Source organism: Salvia hispanica, chromosome 3 (genome assembly GCF_023119035.1).
Source record: "Salvia hispanica cultivar TCC Black 2014 chromosome 3, UniMelb_Shisp_WGS_1.0, whole genome shotgun sequence".
Classification (NCBI taxonomy): domain Eukaryota; kingdom Viridiplantae; phylum Streptophyta; class Magnoliopsida; order Lamiales; family Lamiaceae; genus Salvia; species Salvia hispanica.
The window spans coordinates 17,718,837-17,745,069 of NC_062967.1; the positions used below are offsets into that span (position 1 = coordinate 17,718,837).

The 26,233-nt window shown below is 36.1% G+C and overlaps 4 protein-coding genes across 7 annotated transcripts; 3 read left to right on the forward strand and 1 right to left on the reverse strand.

The window, feature by feature from the left end:
* Positions 1 to 351: 351 nt before the first annotated feature.
* Positions 352 to 1,421, forward strand: LOC125216568 (putative germin-like protein 2-1). Of its 2 annotated transcripts, none has more exons than XM_048118320.1 (2): positions 352 to 477; positions 891 to 1,421. In XM_048118320.1, the coding sequence occupies exons 1-2, from the start codon at positions 352 to 354 to the stop codon at positions 1,419 to 1,421; spliced, it is 657 nt and encodes a 218-aa protein (XP_047974277.1). The 2 variants fall into 2 exon arrangements, with proteins under 2 accessions (XP_047974277.1, XP_047974276.1); XM_048118319.1 differs by having other exon boundaries at positions 352 to 451; positions 865 to 1,421.
* Positions 1,422 to 6,947: 5,526 nt separating this feature from the next.
* LOC125213452 (probable protein phosphatase 2C 28) lies at positions 6,948 to 8,980 on the forward strand. The gene is made up of 6 exons (XM_048114011.1): positions 6,948 to 7,084; positions 7,227 to 7,274; positions 7,346 to 7,387; positions 7,763 to 7,975; positions 8,159 to 8,432; positions 8,637 to 8,980. Exons 1-6 carry the CDS (start codon positions 7,055 to 7,057, stop codon positions 8,930 to 8,932), a joined length of 903 nt encoding a protein of 300 aa, XP_047969968.1. The 5' UTR covers positions 6,948 to 7,054; the 3' UTR covers positions 8,933 to 8,980.
* Positions 8,981 to 10,886: 1,906 nt separating this feature from the next.
* LOC125213451 (beta-glucosidase 12-like) lies at positions 10,887 to 14,978 on the forward strand. The gene is made up of 11 exons (XM_048114010.1): positions 10,887 to 11,086; positions 11,159 to 11,228; positions 11,313 to 11,371; positions 11,447 to 11,522; positions 12,536 to 12,613; positions 12,766 to 12,853; positions 12,932 to 13,303; positions 13,692 to 13,903; positions 14,157 to 14,294; positions 14,366 to 14,474; positions 14,581 to 14,978. Exons 1-11 carry the CDS (start codon positions 10,898 to 10,900, stop codon positions 14,768 to 14,770), a joined length of 1,581 nt encoding a protein of 526 aa, XP_047969967.1. The 5' UTR covers positions 10,887 to 10,897; the 3' UTR covers positions 14,771 to 14,978.
* A 2,744-nt stretch (positions 14,979 to 17,722) lies between these two features.
* LOC125214052 (serine/threonine-protein phosphatase 6 regulatory subunit 3) lies at positions 17,723 to 24,860 on the reverse strand. Of its 3 annotated transcripts, none has more exons than XM_048114911.1 (21): positions 24,630 to 24,860; positions 24,445 to 24,494; positions 24,257 to 24,350; positions 23,265 to 23,368; positions 22,639 to 22,725; positions 22,422 to 22,497; positions 22,264 to 22,338; positions 21,746 to 21,799; positions 21,589 to 21,648; positions 21,398 to 21,517; positions 21,085 to 21,179; positions 20,801 to 21,003; positions 20,542 to 20,639; positions 20,183 to 20,286; positions 19,907 to 20,072; positions 19,662 to 19,784; positions 19,394 to 19,476; positions 18,983 to 19,124; positions 18,812 to 18,841; positions 18,519 to 18,589; positions 17,723 to 18,428 (listed from the first exon to the last, which is right to left on the reverse strand). In XM_048114911.1, the coding sequence occupies exons 3-21, from the start codon at positions 24,293 to 24,295 to the stop codon at positions 18,068 to 18,070; spliced, it is 2,091 nt and encodes a 696-aa protein (XP_047970868.1). In that variant the 5' UTR covers positions 24,296 to 24,350; positions 24,445 to 24,494; positions 24,630 to 24,860; the 3' UTR covers positions 17,723 to 18,067. The 3 variants fall into 3 exon arrangements, with proteins under 3 accessions (XP_047970868.1, XP_047970867.1, XP_047970869.1); XM_048114910.1 differs by having other exon boundaries at positions 24,445 to 24,500; XM_048114912.1 differs by lacking the exons at positions 23,265 to 23,368; positions 24,257 to 24,350; positions 24,445 to 24,494; positions 24,630 to 24,860 and having other exon boundaries at positions 22,571 to 22,697.
* Positions 24,861 to 26,233: the final 1,373 nt, after the last annotated feature.

Sequence of the window (26,233 nt, forward strand, 5' to 3'; positions counted from 1 at the left end):
CATAGCCAAAATATGCTATTCCCTCACAAAGTAGAAAAAATACATTTACATATCAAATATTGTTGGACGTAAATCGATGGATAACATGTGCAGCCCTCAGTAAAAACAAGAAGTATAAAAAAACAACTAAACATACAAGATCGATCGATGATTACATCACAAATTGTATAACACCACCAAATAAATATGACAAATACTGCTCCTTGTTCTTGTAAGGACGGCACAATATTAGTATTAACTTTTAAATAATATTGTTGCATGCTGCATCCCTATAAAATCATGTCCATTAATTCTCTTATATATCCCGTAATTGATACGAGTTATTCAATTTAATTTACAAAGTCAATACAAATGTCATCCCATTTTGTGTTGCTGGGGCTGCTTATTGCAAGTTGTAATTTCGTTGCCTTGGCTTCTGATCCAAGTCCTCTCCAAGATTTATGTGTTGCTGATACTAGCCGTGGTAATTTTTACTTCTTCCATCCATCATTTAAAGAGTCATTTTACTATTTTGGATTGTCCACCATCTATAAAATCATTTACTTTATTCTATTTTAATATGCAGACCCCACCTTCCACTCAATCTATTATAAAACTAATACCACTAAAAATAGGTCTCACATTCCATTCGCTTTTTCCATTTACTTTTTCTTCACAAAGTCAAACAATTTCTTGAACCTGTCCCGAGTCAAAAAGGCTCTTTAAATGGTAGACTGGGGGAGTATCATCTCAATCATGAATTAGTTTGAGTTGTGTATATGTTCTAAAACAAGATTGAGTTGATTGATTAATTTGACTACAATTATTATTCACAATTGAACTATGTATATGTAGTGCTAGTCCATGGCAGCGCCGCACCACTCTTCTCCAATCTATCAAGGCCGGTGTTGATGAATGGTTTCCCATGCAAAAACCCTAATTCGGTTCAAGCAAAAGACTTCTCCTTTAGTGGGCTCCATCTCTCGGGAAACGCCTCGAATCCCTTGGGATCAAAAGTCACCCCCGTGACGGTCTTACAGATTCCGGGGCTAAACACCCTTGGAATCTCAATAGCCCGTCTGGACTTTTTGCCAGGTGGGGTCAACCCGCCCCACACCCATCCTCGTGCAACGGAAATTTTCACGGTTATTCAAGGAACATTTGAGGTCGGGTTTGTGACCTCCAATCCTGAAAATCATCTAATGACCAAAGTACTAAACGAAGGTGATGTTTTTGTGTTTCCGGAGGGACTTGTCCATTTCCAACGCAACAAGGGGACCGGTAACGCTGTCGCCATTGCAGGGCTGAGTAGCCAGAGCCCCGGTGTTATTACGGTTGCGAATTCGATATTTGGATCCAACCCTAAGATTCCTAATGATCTTCTTGCCAAGGCTTTCCAAGTTGATACTAAGACGGTTGATTCGATCATGTCCAAATTCTAGGCTATTATTGTCTTGAATTTTGTTACATATAATTATAATCTTTATTTGAGTTCGTTTCCACATTTTATTTGGGATTGTTGGTGTATTAATAGTTTCTCGAAGAATAAAGAATTCAAGTAAAAAACTTTTTGTGTTCCTTCCAATCCACTTCTTGTTTATATTTCATGTAAAAGCACACATATTGTAATGCTCCACTTTTTAAACTTTAATTTTCGAATCATAAAATTTTTGCATTAAATGCTTTTAATGCCGTGAAGTGTGTAGATTAAATGATGAGTGAATTAATTGCATGATTTCTTTGAGACCTAATTGTGACTTGGAGTTGAGATTTGGTTGTTGAATAATCAATATTGTTGAAGGAATGACGTGGTTGTTGAATAGTCAATATCGTTGAATATGTGACGTGGCTGTGAATAATTGATGCGGGGGAAACAAATCGTGGTGAATTATTTCCTAAGGGCGAGTGAGATTGAATAGGATTATCCATAAATATCATACACATTTTATTTGGAATTTTCGGCCACTATGATTTATTGGAAAGGAATTCTATTTTCTTGGATTTAATTATTTGTTTGGGATATTTATCCAAATTAAATCCAATAACCAATTATCCTTATTTTCTTCATGAGAAAATCGACCTCATGCTTGTTCCTAGGGAGATTTCGAAATTCCCATATTTATGGGGAGAAAGAATTATTTATTATATTATTTGATCTCTTATTTATTCCCTTCCATGAATAAATTCAAATATCATAGCAAATCTTGTCATATCCTATTTAAATTAGGATTTGAAATTGATTTCTTGTGGGAGGGCCTCAAATTCACGCATATTCCCATATTTTTATTGTGGGAATTATTATTTTTATTTTGCTCCGTGATATCTTGCTCTCCGTGAAAATTTAAATAAATCCCACATATATTAAATAGGCAGAAATCGCCTACTCCTTGTTTTAATAGTGGGATTTATTATTTTTATTCTGCTCCGTGATATTTTATTTCACTCCGCGAGAATTAATTCATATGCTAATTAATTAGCATAGAATTTGAAATCCCCTTATTTCTCCCCATAATTCACGCACTCTCCTTCTCATATCTTCTCAAATCTTTATTTGTTTAATTGTGGGATTATATTCTTGAACTCTATAAATAAGAGAGAAAAAACCCTAATCCTAGCCAAACTACACGCATCTCTCACTCCCTCTCTCACACCTCCCTCTCTCCCACTCTCTCTCAATTTTTCTTCTACTTTTCACCAAGAATTCTTCATCCTTTGAAAAGAATTTTCGTTGAAGCCTCAAGATTCGTTGAAGAACTAAAGTAAATCCTTGTTCTAGTATTTGTTGCCATCAAGAAAAGGTACTTTTGATCTATCTATTCTCATCTAACCGATTAATCGGTGTTCTTTAACCTTCATGCATATAGATCGAGTGAAATGGGGGAAAACAATTGATGAAAGGGCAGCATGTGTGTGTGTGTGTCGGTGTGTACGTGTGTGTGTCGATGTGTGTGTATGACGCGTGTTGTGCGAAGAACACTCATGCGTGATCATTTGTGATGGTAAATCTGACATTGAAGTATGAATAAATTGATATGATGAACATGCCTTGGTTGTGAATGTTAATATAAAACCAATCGGTGGAAAAAGGGAAACATTTGGGGGCATGCATGATTTCGAGTTCGTTGATTGGGGCTGATTTGTGATACATATTATCTAAAGGTGATAACTCGCGCACGAAGCATGATAGCAAAGGGAAGAAAGTACTTGAAATTTGAGCAGTCGAGGTGGGCTTTATTTCCTTAACTCTTTTATATTTTGAAATTATGATTACAGTGTTATAAGGGTGGTTTAAAATGTTATGTCATGCCTATGATTGTTTTGATGATGTTGTGTGTCTGATGCCTAGTTTGTGAGTTCGCTCCATTAGGCTATAGGGCTATGTTGTCTAATGCCTAGTTTGTGAGTTCACTCCATCAGGCTATAGGACTATATAAACGAATTCGGGTCTGATTAGGGCCGCAAATCCTATCAGGCTAGTGTACACGGTTGAGACTGGGAGCCTTCCTTGCTAGTCGGCTGGTCTCGTGGGCGAATAGTGTGGCCACACTTTCGTCGCACCATGGAAATATTGTGATCGATGGATTGATGAGAAAATGGGGGAGATTGATTTGACTGGCCAGTCTATGAAATTATTTTGTGATACTCGATGATATTCTTTTCTTAATGCAAAAAACTCGAGTTCACTATGATATGGATGGCATAACTATAAAAATGTTTTTGGCATGAGTCCACTGGATATTTCAAAATACTCAGCCCTGCATGTGTTTTCCTTATGTGCAGGTTGAGCTGGCGACAAGCGGTTGGTGGTGTTGAGCAATTTAATTAAAATACTATGGTTGCCTTGAAACTCCGAGTGTCGTTGTGTCTTCACACATGACTTCACTCTTCTCTTGGATGCTTCCGCTGAAACATGTTGTACTTATCGTTGGTTGATCTTGAAACTATATTAATTTTCATTTAGAACCTAGAGACATGATATGTTTTGGATTACATTGAACCCTTGCCGTTTTGATCATTTATGATGATTGTTGTTATCCATTAAATTTAACTGTCAAAGCGTTATTCTGATTTTTTTTTCTTGTTGTTAACCATTCATTAAATACATTGTTCAAATCCTTTGATGAAACCCTAGTCCTTTCTTCGTTTGCATTTAAGTCTTTTTAAGTTGCGATCGCCCGCATTTATGTAACCTTAGAAGGGCGGTCGTGACACATATATTCCCTTCTTCCTACTAAAGATAACCCACTTTCTTTTTAGTTTGTCCTAACCAAGATGACTTATTACTAAAAATGGAAACATATTATCTTTATTTTATTTCATCTTTCTTACTTTATTTTCTTCACTTAACACACTAAATAAAGTTACATAAAATCTCGTGCTACCCAAGGAAGAGGTCATCTTACTTGGAGCTGGAGTAATACAATAGCAAATTACTCAAGAGGAATTCTATATATAATTGAGGTATATGCATGGAATATCTAATCTATCTGTCTTTAACTTTGTCTCACTTGACCAGACTATTCAAATTTCTACAATTTACTCCGATATAAGTTCAGGGTATATCTATGGAGTACTATATATATTCAAAAATACAATACACGATCTAAATTCTAATTAAGCTCTCAAACAATGCAAACAAATGGTTATTGAAGTCTAGAGTATAACGCCCGTCCAAATAAAAAAAAAACAAACTTTTGGGATGACACGAATTTTAATATACTATTAAGTAATACAGATATAACAGAAATGTAATTGAAGCATTCTTAATAGAGAATGAAATCCACCACATTAAAGACTAAGGGTGATACGAACTCATGTGGCGGACCCACAACGAGGGCTGTGACGAGGCGGCTTCTAGAAGGACTTGCTACGTTCATTCAAAAAGCCACGCGGGAGGAGCCTATGAAAATGGAGGAGCCGCCGGTGAAGATCGTGCTAAAAAATGAAGGCCAACCGGGGAAGGAGGAAGCCGTACGTCAAAATTTGCACATGCAGCTGGATTCAATAAGTATTCCGCCTATCGAGATGGCATCCAAATGCTCTGAAAGTGCCACCAATGTCTTCCTCCTCGAAAGAGCTTCACGTGGGTACCTTGCACGCCTCGATCAGAGTCCGGTGGAGAGAGTTATGGACGATTTACTGAAGCCGCGCAGAGAAAGGCGGTGAGCTCCAGAAGGAACACTCGGGCGGGTGTTTTCACTCTGAAAATCACCCGACCGGGTGAAATGGCGAATGGCGAAGGGAGAGTCCAGAACGAACACCCGACCGGGTGTTTTGCACCCCGCAATTCACCCAACCGGGTGGATTTTCCGATACTTAGATTTTGTGGGCCAAATTTGCTATTTTTGGACCCTTAGTATAAATACCTTTTGATGTCATTTCTTTTCCTAGATTTTGGCTAAATTAAAGTTTCTACCCTAAAGAGTTTTCCTCTGAGGATTGTATCCAATTCCTTCCTTGAAGGTTGCTTGTTTCCATCATTGATTGATTCAAGTAGAGGTATGCATCAATGGGATGTATCCATTGAGTAGTGGAGCCAAGGGGTGATAGCTATTGAAAGTTGTCTAGGGTTGTTTCCATCCTTTTGGTCAAGGTCCTATGGTCATAACTATTTTATCTCATCATTATACACATGTTTTCCATTCCTAATCTTTCATCCATTCTTGTTTAGATTCAATTTTTGTGGTTGGATTTCTTTATATCTTTGTTGTTTTTTGTTAAATAGAAAATCAATCTCACAAAAATACCTAGATCAAGCATCATCAATGGGTAAATCCCTGGGAAATGGATCATAAAATACATGGATCCTTATCAAAGGGGCTTCTTGGTATGATGGAATGGAATGGTGGAATGGAATGTGATTCCTACTTTCATTCTATTCATTTGCTTGGTGTGATAGAATGAATGAGTGAATGGATGAAAATGCAAAGGAAATCCAAGAAAATTGACATTTCATTCCTATCTTCATTTCATTCCAACCTCCATTCCACCCTCATTTTACCAAAAGCAAATTAGTGTACTATTTTTATGGGATGGACAAAAATAGAAAGAATTTTTATTTATATGGAATGGATGAAGTAAAATAATACTCCCTCCATCCTATTCAAGTTTTCCACCTTTCATTTTTAGTTTGCCTCATTCAAGATGTCCACTTTCTATATTTGAAAATAAATCTCTCTCTCTTTTCTCTTCATTAAAATAATTAACTATAATTTTTTCTCTACTAATTCCACCTAACGACTCTTCTAAAACCTTGTGTCATTCAAGAATATGGATATTTTGAATGGAACGGAGTATTCTCTCTGTTTCTCAAAAATAGAGAGACTTTGACAATGATACAAATTTTAATTAAAAATTGATAAAGTATTAAAAAACAAAGAAAATATACTAAAAATTTTAGTCGATAATAAGACTTATTCAATTAATAATGTAATATATGATGAAAATATATTCATTAATAAAAAATTAATTAATTTTGTGAGATAGATAAAAAATGGTAACAGGAAACCATGTACTATTAGGCGTGAAGTATTTATAAACTCATAGCTGCGCCTAGATCACTTTAAATAACCACACGCTAAATTTCTCAATCCATCGTTACAAATATACCTGCTATAGAAATAAGTCATATTTCTTTTTTTTTCATACAAATTTATAATAAATTTTTTTCTTTTTATTTTATTTTATTATTTATGGGTTCTATTACACAATTTCAACCTTTTAGCTCATTTTTTTTACTTTATGAATGATGCATAAAAATTCATGTGAATATCAAATGGCCTACTCTATGAGATGGAGGGAGTAGTGTTTTGATATTTGAATAGAACACAGAAAGTGTAGAATGGGTTGGGCTTGTGGTATTCTCCACTTATTTTCATTCTGAAAAAACAATTCGGCCATGGCAGCAGAGATGCAGTTAGGCTCAGATTTCAGCAAGCTGTAAAATGGAGATCAAACGGCGGAAGACACCCACTCCGCCGCCTTCTCACGCTCCGCCACGTGTCAGTTAATCCACCGCAATAAATAACGCAGCATCCTATAGTCCGACCAACAAATCAAATCAAAATCGTCGAAAATGGACGGCCCAGATATCGTCACGGTTAAGGTCTGGTTTCATTGAATTTCCGACAAAATTCCACTCCCAACATATTTGATATGATGCTGCTTTCTTCTTTTCTTTTGTCTAGTCAAAATGTAACAGAGTTAGATATTGTTGAGTCTAATTAAATTGGATATTTGGATTTCAGAGGGAAAGATCGGTTTCGAATAGTGAGGCTGACGTCATTAAGATTAAGGTACGTATGTATGTATCACTGCATCTACTATATATTGGATTTGTGATGTTAATGATTATCCTAATTTGCAGAGGAGCCAAACACCCGATGATATCATGTCAGCCATTCTCAAGGTTGGACATTATTTTTTTTATACCACCTAAACCTTTTCAACATGATTTTCTTAGTGTTTGTCGACTTCATTCTCCATTGAGGTTGCACATTTTTTGGTTTCGCAAATATATGCTGGAATTTTTTGTACTCCCCCGGTCTCATAGAAATAGGTCATGAATTTTAATGTTTAATTGATAAAGTAAAATAAAATGAGAAAGTGGTTGAAATTAGATAGACTTTAAATGATAAAGTAAAAGAGAATGAGAAAAAAAGATAATCGTAAATGAATATGGCCTATTTCTGTGAGACGGACCAAAAAGAAAATATGGGTTTGTCGCACAGTTCTTATAATGTTTTTAAACATAGCTCTATCACCAAATATTCATTGGTTTTAGGAGGAAAACAGGAAGAGGGAGAAACGGCATGTCTCTCATGGCTGCCATTTAGTGGAAGGGAAAATGAAGCATGGAATGGAGGACTGTTTGGTCGCGACGTGCAAGAAAATCGACGGCCACGACCTCGGTTTATACGCCATTTTCGACGGCCATTCCGGCCGCGATGTCGCCCAATATCTACAAACTCACCTATTTCATAATATATTGAATCAGGTCATTACTTAATTAGTGGAGTATATTTTTTAGACAAAAGTTAATAAAATTATTCATGCATAAGGGGAGTACAAATATGAAAATAGTAGTGAAATTCTTGTGAAGCTATTAAAGTTAGAGATTACAACTATTTCTAAGTAATTCACTATTACTATGTATCAAGAAAATATTTGTGATGAGCAGCCTGATTTTTGGAGAAGCCCAAAAGAAGCAGTTAGGAGGGCTTATGAGGAGACGGACAAAGATATCCTCGAGAATGTGGTGGGTTCCCGAGGCGGTTCAACTGCGGTGACGGCGATAGTGATCGACGGAGAGAAGGTGGTTGTGGCGAACATTGGCGATTCACGCGCCGTGGTGTGTAGAAATGGGGAGGCGAAGCAGGTGTCGGTGGACCATGAGGCCTTGAAGGAGAAGAAAATGGTTGAGAGCAAGGGCGGGTTCGTGTCCCATAAACCGGGTATCAATTTTAATAGTACACAGTTTTGAAGCGACACAGATTTTAACGTGCGATTAGTGAAATATGTGGTTGGAATATTACAGTGGTTTCTAAATTAAAAGTTGTTCCTTTGGTGGAATAATGACCAAATTGCAAAAGTGGTCTATTTTCATAGGACCAAGGGATTAAAACGTGAAATTGGATTGAATAAATTAGCAATTGCAGGGAATGTGCCGAGGGTGGACGGGCAACTTGCAATGACGAGGGCGTTTGGAGACGGGCGGCTCAAGGCTCACATTACATCGAGACCGGATATTGCTATAGAGACGATTGATGAACACACAGAGTTCATTGTATTAGCGAGCGATGGAGTGTGGCATGTAATGTCGAATGAAGAAGCTGTGGATTGCATAAGAGGAATGAAGGATGGTGGTGAGGCTGCAAAAGACTTGATCAATCAGGCACTTTCAAGGGGCTCCAAAGATGACATTTCATGCGTCGTTGTCTTGTTTCAAGATTGACAATATTTTACATATACTCTAAAATAGACTAATGTTTTGTCTTTTCTAGTCAAGGTAGTCTAGTAACTCGCTCTGACTATCAATTTCTGACTTTAATATGAATATGTGTCGCAACTAATTTCACGTTCTAAATTGTGGAGTAGTTATTTAAATAGTAGTTTCCAAATCCGACTCTATTTTTGTGTTTTTACAAAAAGATAGTTATTGTGCTTTGAAACTGTATAGTTTGCCGCTAGTTAAACGGGGGTTTTAATTATTTTATATAGAAGTTAGGTATAGTTTGCCGCTAGTTAAATGTTGGCTTTAATTGTTTTATATAGAAGAATATTAGATAACTCTGTAATCAGAAAACAATCTAAATACAATTTTTTTTTTTGTTTCAGTGGACGTAGCCAATACAATATTGGTGAACCACGTAAATCTGGATCTCTTTACATTTCTGCTTGTCTCGATTATATAATTGTTCTATTCTTTATCAATAGAAGATAATTTTTTTTATAGTGAATTATACTCCACAGTCTATATATAGTAGTAGTTTCCAAAATCTCGTTTGGCCCCATTGCCCACTTTCATGTGAATCCCATTTCTTGCCATGGCTTTAGCTTCCTTGAATTGTTCTAAGCTATTTATTCGTCCACATATGCTAATTTAGTCACTTCTTGAGATTGCCTTAAATAGTGTTTAGAACAACCTGAGGTGGTAGTTAACATATAAGTATAATGAATAAAAATGAAGGCCTAATCAAATGGTGGCCCAAACATTATTATATTAGAACCCCATTAGAATAGGAGCACAAGAAAATATTAGCATAGTGTTCTGAGAGTGAATCGTCTAAACTATTTTAATGTCAAATTGCAGGAATAGTATTGTCTACTTTGGCCTTCACTTTTTTCTCCTGCATTATTATACATATATGAAAAGAACTTTATAGATCAAAAGATAAGGTTATATAATTAAAGTTGAGCTAGTAGACATCTGATAATTTTGTTTTTATGATTCTAGTGCATAATATATATTTATACTATATTATATGAAAATCAATATGCTCTCCAGCATTATTTTGGTGACCACTTTTCAATATCATCGCTAACATTTATTTCCTTTTTTTTCTTTGCTGCAAAAGTGTGTAACTAGAAATAACGCAATCATTTTGTTTAACTTTTGATTTGGTTCTCTCATTTTAATGGCCACAACATCTGATTTTTTAGGTCTGATATTCTGAACTCATAAAAAATTTCGTGAATGGCAAGTAGAATTTTTAGTTGGTCCTCCTATATATTGAAATTACAGAACCGAAAGGAATGTAGTGAACAAAGAATCAATAAATGTTCACTTCAAAAATTTTATTGGCACAAAATTTGAGATGCGATTACTTACGTTCGGAAATTTTTAAAAATAACCATAATTTAGGATGAAAAAAAAAGCGTCCCTAAATTGAGGACAAATTATCTTAATCTTTTGCTTTTTTAAGACACTTCTATTTGTGTTCTTTAATTTTAATTGGGACACCAATAATAAGAACACTTTAAGAAACATTAATGATATAATTAGACACACAAATTAACGTCTTTAATAACAATAAAAAATATCATTATCCAACCTTATCTATTTTTCGTTGCAGTGGTTGAAGGGCGTGTGATATATATATCATTACACTTTTTTGGCCCCACTAAAAAACCTTCAATCAATATAAACGAATCTAATGATATCGGTCTTTAATTAAAAAATCCATGAAAACATGATTTTGTTAAAGAATAGATTGCTGGTATTAACTAGTGTCAAGGATTAATTATTGCAAACTCGTCAAATCAAAGACTCACCACTACCGTTGCTTTAGCATCATATCATATAGTATCTCGACTAATTAACCATTAATAGACACTAGAGATATGAAAGTAAGGATATTTTATTAATATCAAACAAGTGGATAAATTAATATAAGGTGGCAATGAAAAGAAGTTAGAAATGAGTAAAATGGCAAGTCTAACTCATTACTCGCTCCTCTATCTTCTCTCGTTCATAGCTAATTCCTTAAGCTCTGCAAATCCCACAACAACATCGACGACTACGTGTCATTGCGATGCCACATCCCCGGTCGTACACGGGAACTTTCCAGAAGGCTTCGTGTTCGGGGCAGCATCCTCAGCATATCAGGTGACTAAAGCTTTGAACTTTTCTGTGTGTATATTGGTCTAGTGGTAAAGTAGTTAATTCTCGTTCGTGTAGTACGAGGGCGCTGTAAAGGAAAACGGAAAAGGGCAGAGTTTGTGGGACAATTTCACGCATTCTTATCCAGGTTTTGTCCGATGCAACGTGGGAAATGGGATTTTTGTTACTAATTCTTGATTACTTGTAATACTAGTATTGTTACTATTTTTAGAAAAGATTAAGGATCATAGTAATGGAGACGTGGCCATCGATTCCTATCATATGTACAAGGTAAATACATATATATGCCTTATGGTAATTTGTTGAAATTAAATTGGATTTGTGAAAATCGTTCATTCTTTATAGGAAGATGTAAATATTGCAAGAGATTTGGGTCTTGACGCCTATCGGATTTCGATATCATGGCCAAGGGTCTTGCCAGGTGATGTTAATTTGTGGTGGAATTCATACAATATTGATAGTTTCAAACAAATGTGCTAAGTTTTTTTTATGAGTACCAAATGCTAAAATTTAATAGAGGTGAGCTGAAGTTATATACTCTCTCGTTCGTCGTCCCAACTAAGTTGATTCAATCCTTTGCGCACTGAGATTAAGAAACAACACAAAGTGAAATAAAATAGAAAAGACAAAGAAAAATTAAACTAAGTGATGAAATAAAGTAATTGAAAGTTTTGTTTTTGTTAAAAAAGGAAATGACTCGACTTAGTTGAGACATTCCAAAAAAAAGGAATACGACTCAAATATAGTACCTACTTAGGACTAATGAAGTATATCAATAAAACCTTCAACGTAATAAAAGGATAAAACAAAATATAGTGAACCCCGTTAGACAACAAATACGTAGACATCAAACCAAATCCAAAAAAACAAAAACAAAACCCAAGCTATAATAAATAAATAAATAAAAAACAAGATAATTGTTCGGCCACTCCAACCAAACAAAAAAGAACCAAGAAACATACTTGTGACCCTGATCTTAAAGTCCATGTCCTCTTTGCATTCAATCCACTCCCTGCCATCATTTTATGCCACTTAATTTATCAATCATTTCTAATCCATGATCCAAAACGTCTGAATAGCAACTTTTCTTCTCTCTCCTGATTGGGTTGTAGCGCTTGAAATCTTGCCTTATTTTCAAAATCACATAGATGGAGTCATTTATGTCAGAATTAATTTTGCAGGAAAACATTGTTACGTTCTCTTTTTACCTTAGTCTTCAATTTTAGTTTTTCAATTTTCATAAAATCGTTACTAGGGAATCTGCTCAATTTTTTACGGCATGAGACATATATCTTCAACATAAATTCGCTAGGTGCTCGATTTTTAATACAATGATGATATGAACAATTGATCCATTTTCTTTTATATAAAGGAAAATATGTAGTATTTGCGAGTGAGTGTGTTTTCATAAGGTTCGATTTGGATGTGATACAGGTGGAAAGATTGAGGCAGGTGTTAATCAGGATGGGATTGATTATTACAACAATCTCATTAACGAACTCCTTGCTAATGGTTAGTAACACTTTAATTTTTGGATGATTAGAGTTTAATTGTAATTAAAATATAGTACTACTATTTAATTAGCTTGAAGAAATTAAAATTGCCGCAAATATACAATCAGTTTAAAATTATAATTTTCATTAAATGAATGGCAATGTATATAGGTATAGAACCTTTTGTGACACTGCACCATCTTGACGTACCACAAGCCCTACAAGATGCATATGGTGGATTCCTGTCTTCTCAAATTGTGTAAGCTTTTAAAGTTCTCCAATTAATACTAGTATTCATTTCTTGAGCTTCTCCTAAAACCTGTACATATATATATAGAGGTGATTTTCTCGACTTTGCAAACCTCTTATTCGAGCAATTCGGTGATCGTGTCAAGTACTGGGTCACTATAAATGAACCGTGGACGTTTAGCGTGTATGGTTATGCCTACGGTGTTTTTGCACCCGCACGATGCTCGGAGTGGCAGGGTCTCAACTGCACGGGTGGAGACTCTGCCACGGAGCCCTATATCGTGGGACACAACCTTCTTCTAGGACATTCTGCTGTTGTAAATTTGTATAGAGCAAAGTATCAAGATTCCCAAAAGGGGAAAATTGGGATAGTTTTTGCAGCGTATTGGTTTGAGCCGTTCGATGAGACGAATGAGAATAAGAAGGCTAAGGATCGAGCCATGGACTTCATGCTTGGTTGGTAAGATTCTTAAATTAATGTATATAATGAGGGTGGGAGTTGTTAGGTTGACAACTTTATCAAAAAATCTTAAATTGGTAATTGACAATTATGCCAACAACCTACGTTATGGATGTCAACACGAAGACATTTATATGTCAACATGTCAACAAAAGACATACGTATGACAGCTATATTTAGTCGACATATAAATGTCTCTGTGTTAACATCCATAACGTAGGTTGTTGATATAGTAGTTAGTTATCAATTGAAGATAGTTATCAACTGATTATATTCCTACCGAAGGTCGTGACATCGTTCCACAGTTTATATACCCCTCAATTTTCAAGTCAATAGTTTAAAATAATTTTTTTTTTTTTTGTAATTACAAATTGTTGTGACCTTTTAGGTATATGGAACCATTGACACATGGAAGTTATCCAGAAAGTATGAAGATTCGAGTGAAGGAAAGATTACCTAAATTTGATGAAAATGAGGTTGAGATGGTGAAGGGGTCTTTTGACTTCATAGGGTTCAACTACTATGGTGCAATATATGCCCTCGACAAACCAAACTCGACGAGCTATAGCTACACGACTGACTCTGAGATGGTGATCACAGGTGAATTCATTGTGTCACAAATTGAATATTCATTTTAGCCATATATAACATGTTTTATTTGTTGGGTATAAAGTATAAACCCCTCCAACATCGAATGATGGAGGGAAGTTGAAAACTGTATATAATTGTTATTTAAGGGTCTTTTGGGAGTGACCCAAAAACAAATTTGTACGGGATTGATCTAAAGTGGACAATATCAAACTAATGTCCAGCCTGCGGTCCTAATAATTGTTATATCTTGTATTCTTGGTAGGGATCAAAAATGGAAAGCCAATTGGCGAGCAAGGAAGAGATTCGAGCAAACTCTACATTTATCCAAAGGGACTTCGGCAAATGCTCAAATTAATAAAACAAAAATACAACAATCCACTAATTTACATCACTGAAAATGGTACAATTATGTCTTTAACATTGTTTGTGTTTCTATTTTCAACATTCCTAAATAAGTCAACTTGATTTTAGGGCTTGATGAGGCAAGAAATGACACTTTAGAACTATCCCAGGCCTTACAAGACAACATGAGAAAAGACTACATTCATCATCATCTGTGCTGTCTGAATGAAGCAATTGAGTTAGTCTCTTTCCCCTGCAAACACTTATTTTCTTGAAATTAACTTCAATAATCGCTCTATTTTTGCAATTGTTATTTAATTAAGTCTGAATTTTTAATATTTCAGAAAAGATGATGCAAATGTGAAGGGATATTTTGTATGGTCATTGGTGGATAATTTTGAGTGGGCTGGAGGATTTTCAGTTCGATTTGGACTATATTACGTGGACTACAGAGATGAATTGTTAAGAAGATATCCTAAGATTTCTGCACTCTGGTTCAAGAATTTCCTATCGAAGACAACTTGGTCACAGTAAAATTCCAAACACATCTTAATTTAAAGTTGTACTCCTTGTTACTATGATATTGTGTGGGGATATTGAATCGCCATGCAAAGCCCAATCTAATTTCGGGTATGATCAGTCTATTTCAGCATGTTCACTTAAATAAGATCATGCATGCAATATATGTTACCGTGTCATCAGATCTTTCTTGATTATTTAACCTTTGACATTTTTTAATTTATTAAAATTTTATCAAATCTAAATTATTTTAAATACCCCCTCCGTCCCGCTTTAGCAGTCCAGTTACTTTTCTGTACTCATTTTGTAAACATGATAACTCCCTCCGTCCGCCATTAGGAGTCTCAATTCTTGGCGGCAAGGGTTTTAATAAATGTTAAGAAAAGTGAGTGGAAAAAAGTTAGTGGAATAGGAGTTCCACTTATATATTTTAGTTTTAAATAAAATGTGAGTGGAATGAGTTAGTGGAAGGTGGACCCTAATACCATTTATGGAAAAAGTGAATTGGGACTCCTATTCGCAGACGGACTAAAATGGAAAAACGGGACTCCTATTCATGGATGGAGAGAGTAATAAATAGTGGTAAAATGGTAAAGTAAGAAAGAGAATAATATAGAGAAGAGTGCATAAAAGTAACTGGGACTGCTAAAGCGGGACGGAGGGAGTAAATGATACTCCTTCGTCCCCAAATAATATGCACGTTAAGTTTGGCACGAGTTTTAATGTAAAATTAGTAAAGTAAAAGAGAGGTAGAGAGAAAAAGTAATCATAGTATTGTTAGTGGAGAATGGCTCACGCCTCAATAGAGGGAAAAGAGTTTTTAAGATTGATAGGTACATATTTTTATGTTACGAACTAAAAAAAAGAGTACATATTATTATGGGACGGAGGGAGTTATTAGCAAATGGACCTTTAGATAATACAAACAAGTACTCCCTCCGTTTTATAGTAGTAGAGTCATTTTGCCATTATAGTACGTTCCATAGTAGTAGAGTCATTTCCTTTTTTGGTAAAAGTCAACACATTTCTTCTCACCTACTTTACTCTCTCTTACTTTATTCTCTCTACGTCTCTCTACCTTTTTCATTTCCTACTTTATTCTTTATTTACTTAACTCACCTAACACAACTTTTCTTAATCTCCGTGCCGAAAAGAAATGCCTCCACTACTATGGAACGGAGAGAGTACAAGTATAATGCATACAATTTTCTATTTTTTGTTTATAATCAAATTTCAACATAATAACTGTTTAGTAATTAAAATATATTCATAATCGTTAGAGCAATAGAGCTATAGATTTAAATATTTAATTATTGGGCTGTCTGGAGACCATCAAATAAGTACAAGTATAATGTATACAATTTTCTATTTTTGGATGGGCTCCTCTGGTAGGCCTGTCATGTGTTCATGGTTAATGGGCTATCTTGAATTGGTGGATAGAATAGTATGGTGTTTGGTTGAGGCCATGAAGGGAGATTGGGCCTATATCATGCGTTTGGTTGAACAAGGCAATCAAGGAAACAAATTTTGCTGATGGAGGTTTTAGGGTCGCTCATCCCAATTTTGTTGATGGATTGAACAGAGCAGTAAGAAATCGCAAAGTAGAAGCACATCGTAAATTATAGCAGATGCAACTCTTCTGCCCGACTAACTCATCCAAGCCAAAGCAACAAAATTGGCACAAATCATACCTGATTCAATCGAAACAACCACGCAACATCCATCTTCAATACATAAACCAACAAATGGAACTCAATAAAAACTGAAATAAACACTGCAAACAATAAGCGAAACGAACAAAGCTTGAGATGCACAACAGAAATGGCTAAAATCTGACCGAATTCACCTAAACAACCACACCAAATCCACCTTCAATTCATAAACTAACAGATCGAACCACAAAACACTACAAATTGTCAATTTGTTTGAAATAATCGAGCATTCAATTCAAAACATACCCGGCCGAAGGTAAAACAACAGAAACCAATCACAAAGGAGTCGGGGATCGGCGAATGTCGAGCGGCATTAGACAGCAGACAACAGCTTGCATCGAGCGGCAAAGTAAGCTAAATTCAAACTACATCGAGCAATGAGAGCTGAAGCAAGAAGGTAGTTTCTTGATGCAGAATAGGGAAGGGAGTGTGTATACAAAATATAAACTGAACATTATGGACAGCATTACTCCATTCACAATTGAAAATCAAAGACCACAAATATCAATGTTCAGATAAACGGAGTTCAAAAACGAATCTCTGCACATATAAAGCAGATGCACCAATCGGGTAGAAATTGTCAAACAAATAATTCAGCACATTCACCACATTACCACCAATTCGAATTTCGCAAAAAATTCGCAATCAAGTAAGCCAGGCAACCATGTCAAAAATGCAAAATTTTCACAAAATCTTTCCCCCCAATTCGCACAAATCAAGCACAGCACGAAATCGGAGTTTGTAAACCAAAGTAGCAAACAAGAATCGAACAAGAATCCATAAAACGCCCCAAATTTAACCATAAAACCGTCTGAAATTGACAATGTAAAAAAAATCGGACATTTGAATTGGAGTTTACCCGAAATTTGGTCAGCCGCTCTACGGAAAATTGGACCTCTAACGGTAACAATTTGAAGATTTCGGAGGGCAAATTCGAACAATTGCTACGTTTTCAGCCAAATCCTGAATAGCCCGTCACTTATACTTGCTCCACACCCTGATGGAGTTGACATACCATCGTTGATAGTAGTAGATGTAGGTGGGAAACCTGCTTGATGTATATCGGGGTCACTCGAAAAGTTTGCTTTCTACCAAACACCGGAAACAAAGTGAAGGGTGTTTCGCGTTGTTTCAGGCGTACCAGACGAGCCCTAACTCTAATCTAAAATTGCTCATGTATTTCTAGAATTCATTGCATTTCATTGGTAAACAAGCTCCAAGGATTGAACATTTGACCTTTCACAACACATTAAAATTGTACATTTAAACCACTTTGTATTCATGAAAAGCAAGATTGAATATAACTACAATATGAATAGCAGAATCCTCCCAAATTCTGTTTTACCTAACAGTATTTATATACTTCCAAAAAATGCAGGAAATAAAAAATAACTGATATACAAGTTCAATAGCTTTTCAGCTCCAACTAAGGTAAGGAAAATGTCTTGCTAAGAAAAAAAATTCACGAGCCGCCGGACCGGCCCTCTGACTCTGACTCTGACTCCATCGAGACACCTCGTGTGCCAGGTTCACCATGACTCCTCTTTTCGACAAGAATAGACATTTACCCCTTCGAGAAGTCTTCTTCGCCCTCTCTAGTTCATCGGCTTCCCTCATCGACGTCTGCAGATTGCAGGGGTTCGAAGTCGTCTGACTTGGCTTCGTATTCAAAGAACTCACTGTTATGTATAGGCGAAGATGGAGCCGTTTCGAATGCGTCAGCAAAGATGGGAGGAGGATCAAGTGAGTCGGAGCTTTCCCTCCACTCGACCCACTCTGGTGTTTTATCTGAGGGAGTGTTGGATACGGCACCATCTGCCTCGTCTTTCTCAACATCATTGTCCGCTCTTCTGTCGACGTCCATGTGCTCCTCGGCATTGGAACCGGCAGAGTGCTCGTTGTCGATACTCTCGTCTTCAAACTCGAACCAGTTGGAGTTCGTGAAGAGCGATCCTCCTCCGCTGGAAAAACATGAGACGGAAACAGAGAATACGGTTGGCTCCCATACACGATCAGGAAGACTTCTCGAAAGATGAAATGTGTCTGCTTACCTGTCCTGATTATCGCCCAAACGGAGGGAAGAAATAACAACTTCAGCAGATTCATCGTCGAAGTAGACATCCTGTGGAAGTTACGGACGGTAAGCCCGTTACGGTAACAGAGAAACACTAGTTAAAGTTCGTGGAAAAGTGACGTAACGGTTTATAGAATGAAAAGCGAATCGATAAATAAATAGAAAGAGATGGAGACGACGAAAACCAGGGCAACGAGTCAAATATCCGAATCCAAACCGATACTCAAGTGCAATCTGTTGTTGCAACTATATAATTTTTCGAATACATACCTCATCATCTCGTTCGAGTGAGGAATCTCCCTGCCCAAAAGCACATCAACGAACAAATTAAATACTGTTACTCATTATGCAAAATCATCACGAGAAACACCCTTACGAATATTTTTTTTCCAACCATACTGTATAAAGAAACAGGTCGACCAAATAGGCCGAAAAACAAACCTCGGCGATAGCATCATTACTGTAGATCCCATATTTAAAGGCCTGGCTCAAGTTATTCGCCAAAGCTGCAACATCATAATCCCTGTCTTGGTAGTCATCATCGTCACTATCTCTTGTTCGATCTTGTAGCGTGGTGGGTCTCCTACCGAGCAAATTAGGGGAAAAAAGGTACAAAAATCCATAACAAAGATATATACACGGAATATCAAATAGATTCAAAACAAAATAAGCCTACGATCCAATGACCTCAGACGAACATAGAAGCCGAGTATGACCTTTAACCAAAATATATGAACTTTACACATAAAATTGAAAGTAAACTAATCTTACTTCTTGCCTCAACTACAACGGAATCGTTTATTGTCACTATTTGGTAATTGATTTTCCTTATTCCAACTTAAAATCACTTACCCGCATGCCCATTGGGAGACATTTTCCAAAGCATTGCGCTTAAGCAGAACATTCGTCTGCCAATCGACCCAGTCCCTGTTTTCCTGCCAATGGGAAGACTCAGCAGTCATTTAAAACATCGTAATAATTGAGCCTTCGAGTATATATATATAAGGGTTAAAATTTTCAAAAAAAAAAAAAAAAAAAAAAAAAAAAAAAACTAGTCAACAGGGTGACGAAAAAAGTCGGGAAGATTAAAATAGAATGACTGAGTGAGCATTGAGCAAACCTGCAAGAATTTCTGAACCTCGCTATCGCTATTCCCCAAGTGAATAAGTTTGTTAGCTATACGGGTTAAATAACCGATATTTCCGATCCTGGGTGGCAACTTTCCTGCAGCACCGACCGTTGGCTGCGAGCACTCCCAGAAAATGGTAGTTCTTAGCAATCAAAGATCTTCAGCAACCACCAGAAAAGCTACCGAGAGAATAAGGGAGCAGAACTGGAAACGAAAAAAACAAAACAAAAATATACCTTGCTCTCATCGGAGGACAAAGTGAAATTCTTCTCAGAATCAAGAATCTTCCCGACGAGATTACACTTATGGAGAAGGTGGTCAACAAACTGATGATTTTTGCTCTCCAGGCAAGATATTACGATGTGTTCCACGTGATTGTGTAATAAATTATTGTAAGGATACCTACGGTCATAAGAGAGGTAAACTGATCAGTTACCAATTGTAATATTAAAAAACAAAATTACCACGAAATTGCAAGTACTCGAAAGTAACAAGAAGCGGTGTGCACTTACTGGAAAAACAATTCAAGAATACGTTCCAAAGCGCCCAGGCGAATCAGTTCCTTTTCGGCAGCTTCATTACTAACAGCAACTAAGACTGAAATGAACTCTATAATCTGCGAGAAAGGAGAGGCCAACAGTATTAATTGCAGAAAAAAGAATAAAAAAGAAAGTGAGCAAAATGTTTGATACAATTTGAAATTCGTTTAACGAGAAGCAATATTTTTGTAAAATAAACAAATGAACAATATATAATCAAAGTTTTTTGGAAAGAAGCGATTTCACTTAACAATGCAGCAGTCAACATAAAACTGTATAATTTTAAGCAATAGAGAAATCCAAAGGCTCCTTATGTAAAATGCAGAAGATACCTTCAGCCGACGTTTTCCAAGAGGAGGTTGCAATTTCCCATACGCAGTTAGCAGGGTGTGTTCCTCAGACGAAACATTCAAAAGCTTGAGCAGATCACCTGCCCGATAAACCAGTTTAGTCTTGTCTCATCATTTCAAGATTATGATACAATTTATGAAAAGTGAACATTTCGGACATAAATACCGAAAAGCACATATATTTATACTCGGAATTTATTGCTTGAGCCGAAGTAATCATGAAAAAAGGATCCAATGTTACCTAGGCTACCCAGCATGCTTTTAACGGTCTCGGGATTAGCTGTGGCTCCAGGTCCATTAGAAGTTTGACGATTATACATGTAATATATACCAGATGTCAGCCTCTTGGGGTCTAACAACGATATACAAACTAGTAACAGGTTGACCAGAACAGTCTTTGGTCTCGACTCCTCCAGAGCGTGACGAAATAACCTTCCTATAAAACTGACAGCAGCCAGTTTCCAGCGAGTATAAGAAAAAGGGGATATAGAGAAACAAAAAGGTAGTATTGAGAAAAGGTGCAACCTTGGGCTGGAGATTTTTGCAGCTAATGTCGGGGGAGCCCATCGAGTAATGGTGCAAAGAGTTTCTGCAGCATTAGCATGCACTCCAGGGGAGTCCTGCAAATATATATTTTAGCTACTCAAATTTAATGGCGAAACACTTTTTCAGTATTCCCTTAACAAGCATATAATTCTGTAAAATATCACTACCAAAAAACTAAAAAGCACGAGATAGAATCACATGAAAGACGAAAGGGCTCAAGAGCCACCGCCAGCTTGAGGAGAAGAGACTAGCATCTATGTAAAAATTCCCCGTCCCTACTAGTGTAACTTACAGATGAACTGAATTTATCCACAATCATATCGAGGATATCCATCTCTTCCAACCATTGCATGGTGTCGCCACCACTATTCCCATAAATATGTACATCAGCACCAATGAAACGGATTAACACCTGTTAATGCAAGAAACTATTAGAATTCAACTACAAGTAAAAGAGAGACGGGGAGGGTCTGAACAACAAACCTCCATTATAGACGTAATTCCAATTAGGTCAACTAGCTTTTTAACGATATCCTGATGGCCCTGGACAAATGTTAGATGAAAATTCAATGAGGCTCAATAGGAACACAAAATCCTGAATCAAATGAGAAGTTTGATTATGAAGATATACTGAACTCACTTGGATATAATTCATTAGAGGGGATGTCTTCCGAAGCAAGAGGCATACAACAACCTGTCACATAAAGATAAGGATTCAGGGAGTGAAATTATAAATCAAAATATGACAAGAACTTATAGGCAGTGAAAGAACAGAAGATCATAGGGCATATCTTAGTGTAATATTAATGTTCTAGGTTAAACTTGCTGCAACTTATGATTCATAATTACAGCCAGTGAGGCACTGAGAAATGCCTTGAGCATATTTTCATTGCCAAGCTCCCAAAATCTCTCCCTCTCAAATTTACTTTTAAAAAACTGAAACTAATGTTCTATATTTCCAATGTAATACCATTTGAAAGGGGATAGATACTTTGCCCTACACCATCTTATAACTTTGGATTATACAGCCATATCAAATTATTAGGTAAAATCAACTATGATCAACCAATTTAATAAACCTTTTTGGTCTAATATGCTAATAAGAGCATAACAGCGTATGAACCGTTCCTATGAACCACCAAATCGAGCATATCATACCTTGCTAAAATAACCAGCCAACTGAGAACTATGAGAGTGCTCAGGATCCAGAAAAGAGAAAAGTAAGTCCATCAACTGCAAACCAAAAGTAGGGAGGGAATTAATAAACTCTGGATTAAAAGACAAAGAACAAGAGCAAAGTTGTGCAGTTTCAAGACCTCTTCATCATCTACCAAAGCCTTCAGTATTATATCAACCTCACACGTAAAAATTTCACAAGCGATAAATGGAAACCTACACAGAAAAAGAAGGAAGATATGTCACAGGGCTGTGTCAGAAATGCATTATCAACTATAGTAAAACGGACTTGGCATGTAATGTCTGGCAACATTAGCAGACACCCAGTCTAAAGAACTCTTTACTGCTCAAGCGTACTTCAATATACGTTCTTTACTAGCACCCTCGGGAGCTTCTTGCACTATGTACTGAAGAAGTTGTTTAACTTGAGATATCTCCCGCAAGCTGTGAAAGAACATTTGGTATGAACTTAGTGTGTGGAAGGCCAATCATACTGAAAATTGGAACAAAAAATAAACTTGAACAAACAACAACTGTTTCCTATTAATATGGAATCAAATAAGTTCTTGAACAAAGAAGGAAAGTATAATGTACACCGATATTTTTTCCCATGGCAGCATGAGGATATTCATACACTTGTAAAGACTATCTTGGTAGTTGAAAAAGAATAGGTATTAGTGATATTTTAGCAAATATCCAAGTTTGATTCAGTCAACGAAGCCTTTAAATGTAAAGTATTCATATTTAGTGCCAAATTAATTGCACATAATTCACAGCCAAAAGTAAGCAATTTAAAACCCGGAGAACATCTCAGAATGGAAAAATATTTGGTTCAAATACGGAAGAACCAGCTTTGAACCACTTTCAGCAAGACATAATAGTGAAAGCAACAAAGGACTTAGTAACATGGAAAGTGCAATACGAAGGATTATAAGTAAAATATTCACAAAAGATTTTTTTTCTTTAAGTGAATAGGAGATTACTAGCTGATAAGTCGTCCATTGAGAGCCTTGCACTCTTGAATTATTTCATCCTCGTCCAAGAGCTCTTCCAAAGTAAAGTTATCCTTGTCTAAAATGGTCTCCACCTAACAATAAACAACAGAAGAACTAAAATTAATCACTCATATACACACATTATAGCACGTCATAATGTCATGTAGGCACAGTTGAAGAGGATATTATAAAATCTCCAAAAACAAGAATAGAGGGTATGAAAAATATTCCACTTGAGAACACTAACTATACACCAACAAAAGGATTCTGAAAAAGAAGTGAATGTGAAACAGTATAAGCTTTTTGGGGCCAAAAGCCCTACTCTAAGAGAGGAATAGTTGACCACTTCTCATCATAGCAATATGTCCATTTGATAAAATAGAAAAATACTGATATACCAACGTTAGTTTATATACGGAAAAAAAAATTTAGATCGCATCCCTAACCAGTTTGTCAAGGCCTATTATTCCTCCTCGTCCAAGTTCACTCTATTTTTCAAAAAATCAGAACAACATTTAGTTTATATACGGAAACATTGATTTGTCCTGTTATAAATAACAAATGTTCAAACTAAAAATTAAAACTGGAAGTGCTTTGAGGAGTCCAACAACTGGCGATGACACAAAGGCCTCGCCATATTAATCACCGACCCACACACCACCTACCACGTGTCGTGGTCGTGGGCATACTGTTTCAGTGCTACCAGCAAAATGTAGACAAGTATCAAATTCGCTTCCAATAAAAAGCCTTACACACTAGAATAAAAAAAGCATTGGCAAACAAGCATGGTAAAGGTCCACTCTTCTAGCTATCAATAACACTATGCCCAATTTCTCAATCACTCATCAAAATCTCACACTCAAAGAAATGTCAATCATCATATCCAATAACAAGAAACCAACAAGCAATATGAATCCAAGAAATGACAAATAGCATTCACAAGATTACTTTTTTTTTAAGATTGGATTCATGGCACTTACTGGCGATGCAGTTGAGAGACCGGTCATATGCCAAAACATGGTGAAAATTCAGAATCTTGATTATTCAACAGTAATGTCCAGCTCAGATCCAACACTAGCTCCCAAAAAAGGGTAAAGGATCAATCTTTGTAACAATCTCAATAGACTCATAAAAATCCCCAAATGCGATAACGAATCTAACTACTCACCAAGAAAAAACAGATGTCAATTCCCCATCTGCTTCAATCAGGAACGGCGGCTATGACTTGCAAGGGAAAACAAAAATGTGATATAATGCAGTAATATATATCCCCACAAAACTTACCATCAAAAGAATTTTTTAACGAATTTTTCCTATCTATTACTTTATGGGGTTGAGAGGGACTTCGACTACCTCTCTCTCTGTCTGTCTCTCTCTATTCTTGTAGGCTGAGAGGAAAGAAATGAATTGGAGCCAGAAAGAGATGATTTTGATTTGTATGTGCGATCGAACCAAAGCCTGATTTGGGCATTTTGTGGGTATGCGAAAGAATCAAGAATAGATTGAAGCCAATTTTGAAAAATGCAATAATATGTTGCCTTACTAATTCAACTTAGCTTTAGCTTCAGATGATCTCAGATTTCCCAACTGCAATCTTCGCTTTAATCAGTCAAATGGCACATTTAACAAAAAATAATTATTCATTAATCTAATTGGAACAATTGGTAATTCGATATTTAATTTGTAAATTAGTAGCTTTCTTTTAGATGATAATTGTGCATATGATTTCTGTATAATAATGTTGGAATGTCAAAGAATTAATTTTGGAAGCGGTCAGACCGGATCCGATACTTTTTGTGTTAAATCCATTTTTTGAATAATAATTCTTGTAGTACATTAGGATATTTACCTTATTATGAACAATATGATTATGCAGCAATTATTTTTAATCATGAAAAGTTTTACTTTTTCATTTGACATACACTGTATCTTAATTTTATAAAATACTTACTTTCATTTTAAGAACAGTCATTTTTATTTATAACAATAATCACTTTTAATATCTTTAACCTAAATTACAAGATTAATAGTTGTTCATTGGAGTATGTTTTTTAACAATATCATGACGAGTAAATTATAGTCGTGCAACATCGATGAATCTGACCTCACATTATTATTTATTATATTATACTCCCTCCGTCCCACATAATTTTACCCAGTATTCCATTTTAGTCCATCCCACATAATTTTACCCATTTCACTTTTACTATTTTTGGTAGTGGACTTCATATTCCACTAACTCATTCCTACTCACATTTTATTATAAAATCAATACTTTAAAGGAGGACTCATATCCCACCAACTTTTTCAACTCACTTTCTATTACATTTCTTAAAATCCGTGTCAAGTCAAACTGTGTAAAATTATGTGGGATGGAGGGAGTATTTTCTTGGTTAGATGTGCATTTTTTTTTCTTTTGAATATCAGTTATTCATTAGATTTATATTTTTATAGTATAATTTAATAATAGTAAAATTAATTTATTTTTTCCCTCACTTAGTACTAAATATTTTTATTCTAGTCCGCCCACTCAAAATTTATGTTGGTGTTTGGTAGATAAGATTAATGTCAAGATAAAAGAAGTGAGATCATGTGCATTTAGAGTGTCCATAATAGCACCGCCGCAATGGTCTATTGCTGGACAAGGGTGAGCCGCTGCGGGAGAGAGACGCATTGGCGGCGTGGAAGGGGCGGTGGTGGCGGAGCCGCCGCGCCTATTGCATGCCGGAAGGGAGCCGCGGCGGTCCTCCACGCCATTTTTTTTTCTTAATTTTTGTGATGATGTGGCGGAATAGTTTTTGTGGTTGTGCCTTGGCGGAATCGTGGCTGTTTCACTCTATTGTGGACACTGTTAGACTTTAGATCACTCGTAGTGGATAGGCTCATCTCAAGTGTATTTTAGACTTTAGAGCACTCAAGGTGGATAGGCTCATCTCATGGGTCTATCTTCTTTCCTA

Coding starts and splice junctions, on each gene's coding strand:
- LOC125213452 (XM_048114011.1), top strand. CDS start 7,055: ATGGACGGCCCAGATATCGTCACGGTTAAG. Junction 7,275..7,345: donor CTGACGTCATTAAGATTAAG/GTACGTATGTAT, acceptor CCTAATTTGCAG/AGGAGCCAAACACCCGATGA. Junction 8,433..8,636: donor GTTCGTGTCCCATAAACCGG/GTATCAATTTTA, acceptor TAGCAATTGCAG/GGAATGTGCCGAGGGTGGAC.
- LOC125213451 (XM_048114010.1), top strand. CDS start 10,898: ATGAGTAAAATGGCAAGTCTAACTCATTACTCGCTCCTCTATCTTCTC. Junction 11,087..11,158: donor CAGCATCCTCAGCATATCAG/GTGACTAAAGCT, acceptor TCGTTCGTGTAG/TACGAGGGCGCTGTAAAGGA. Junction 14,475..14,580: donor TGTCTGAATGAAGCAATTGA/GTTAGTCTCTTT, acceptor TTAATATTTCAG/AAAAGATGATGCAAATGTGA.
- LOC125214052 (XM_048114911.1), bottom strand. CDS start 24,295: ATGTTTTGGCATATGACCGGTCTCTCAACTGCATCGCCA. Junction 22,726..23,264: donor AATGGACGACTTATCAGCTA/GTAATCTCCTAT, acceptor GTTCTTTCACAG/CTTGCGGGAGATATCTCAAG. Junction 22,339..22,421: donor CTTTGGTAGATGATGAAGAG/GTCTTGAAACTG, acceptor TTTGGTTTGCAG/TTGATGGACTTACTTTTCTC.
- LOC125216568 (XM_048118320.1), top strand. CDS start 352: ATGTCATCCCATTTTGTGTTGCTGGGGCTGCTTATTGCAAGTTGTAAT. Junction 478..890: donor GCCGTGGTAATTTTTACTTC/TTCCATCCATCA, acceptor AGGCCGGTGTTG/ATGAATGGTTTCCCATGCAA.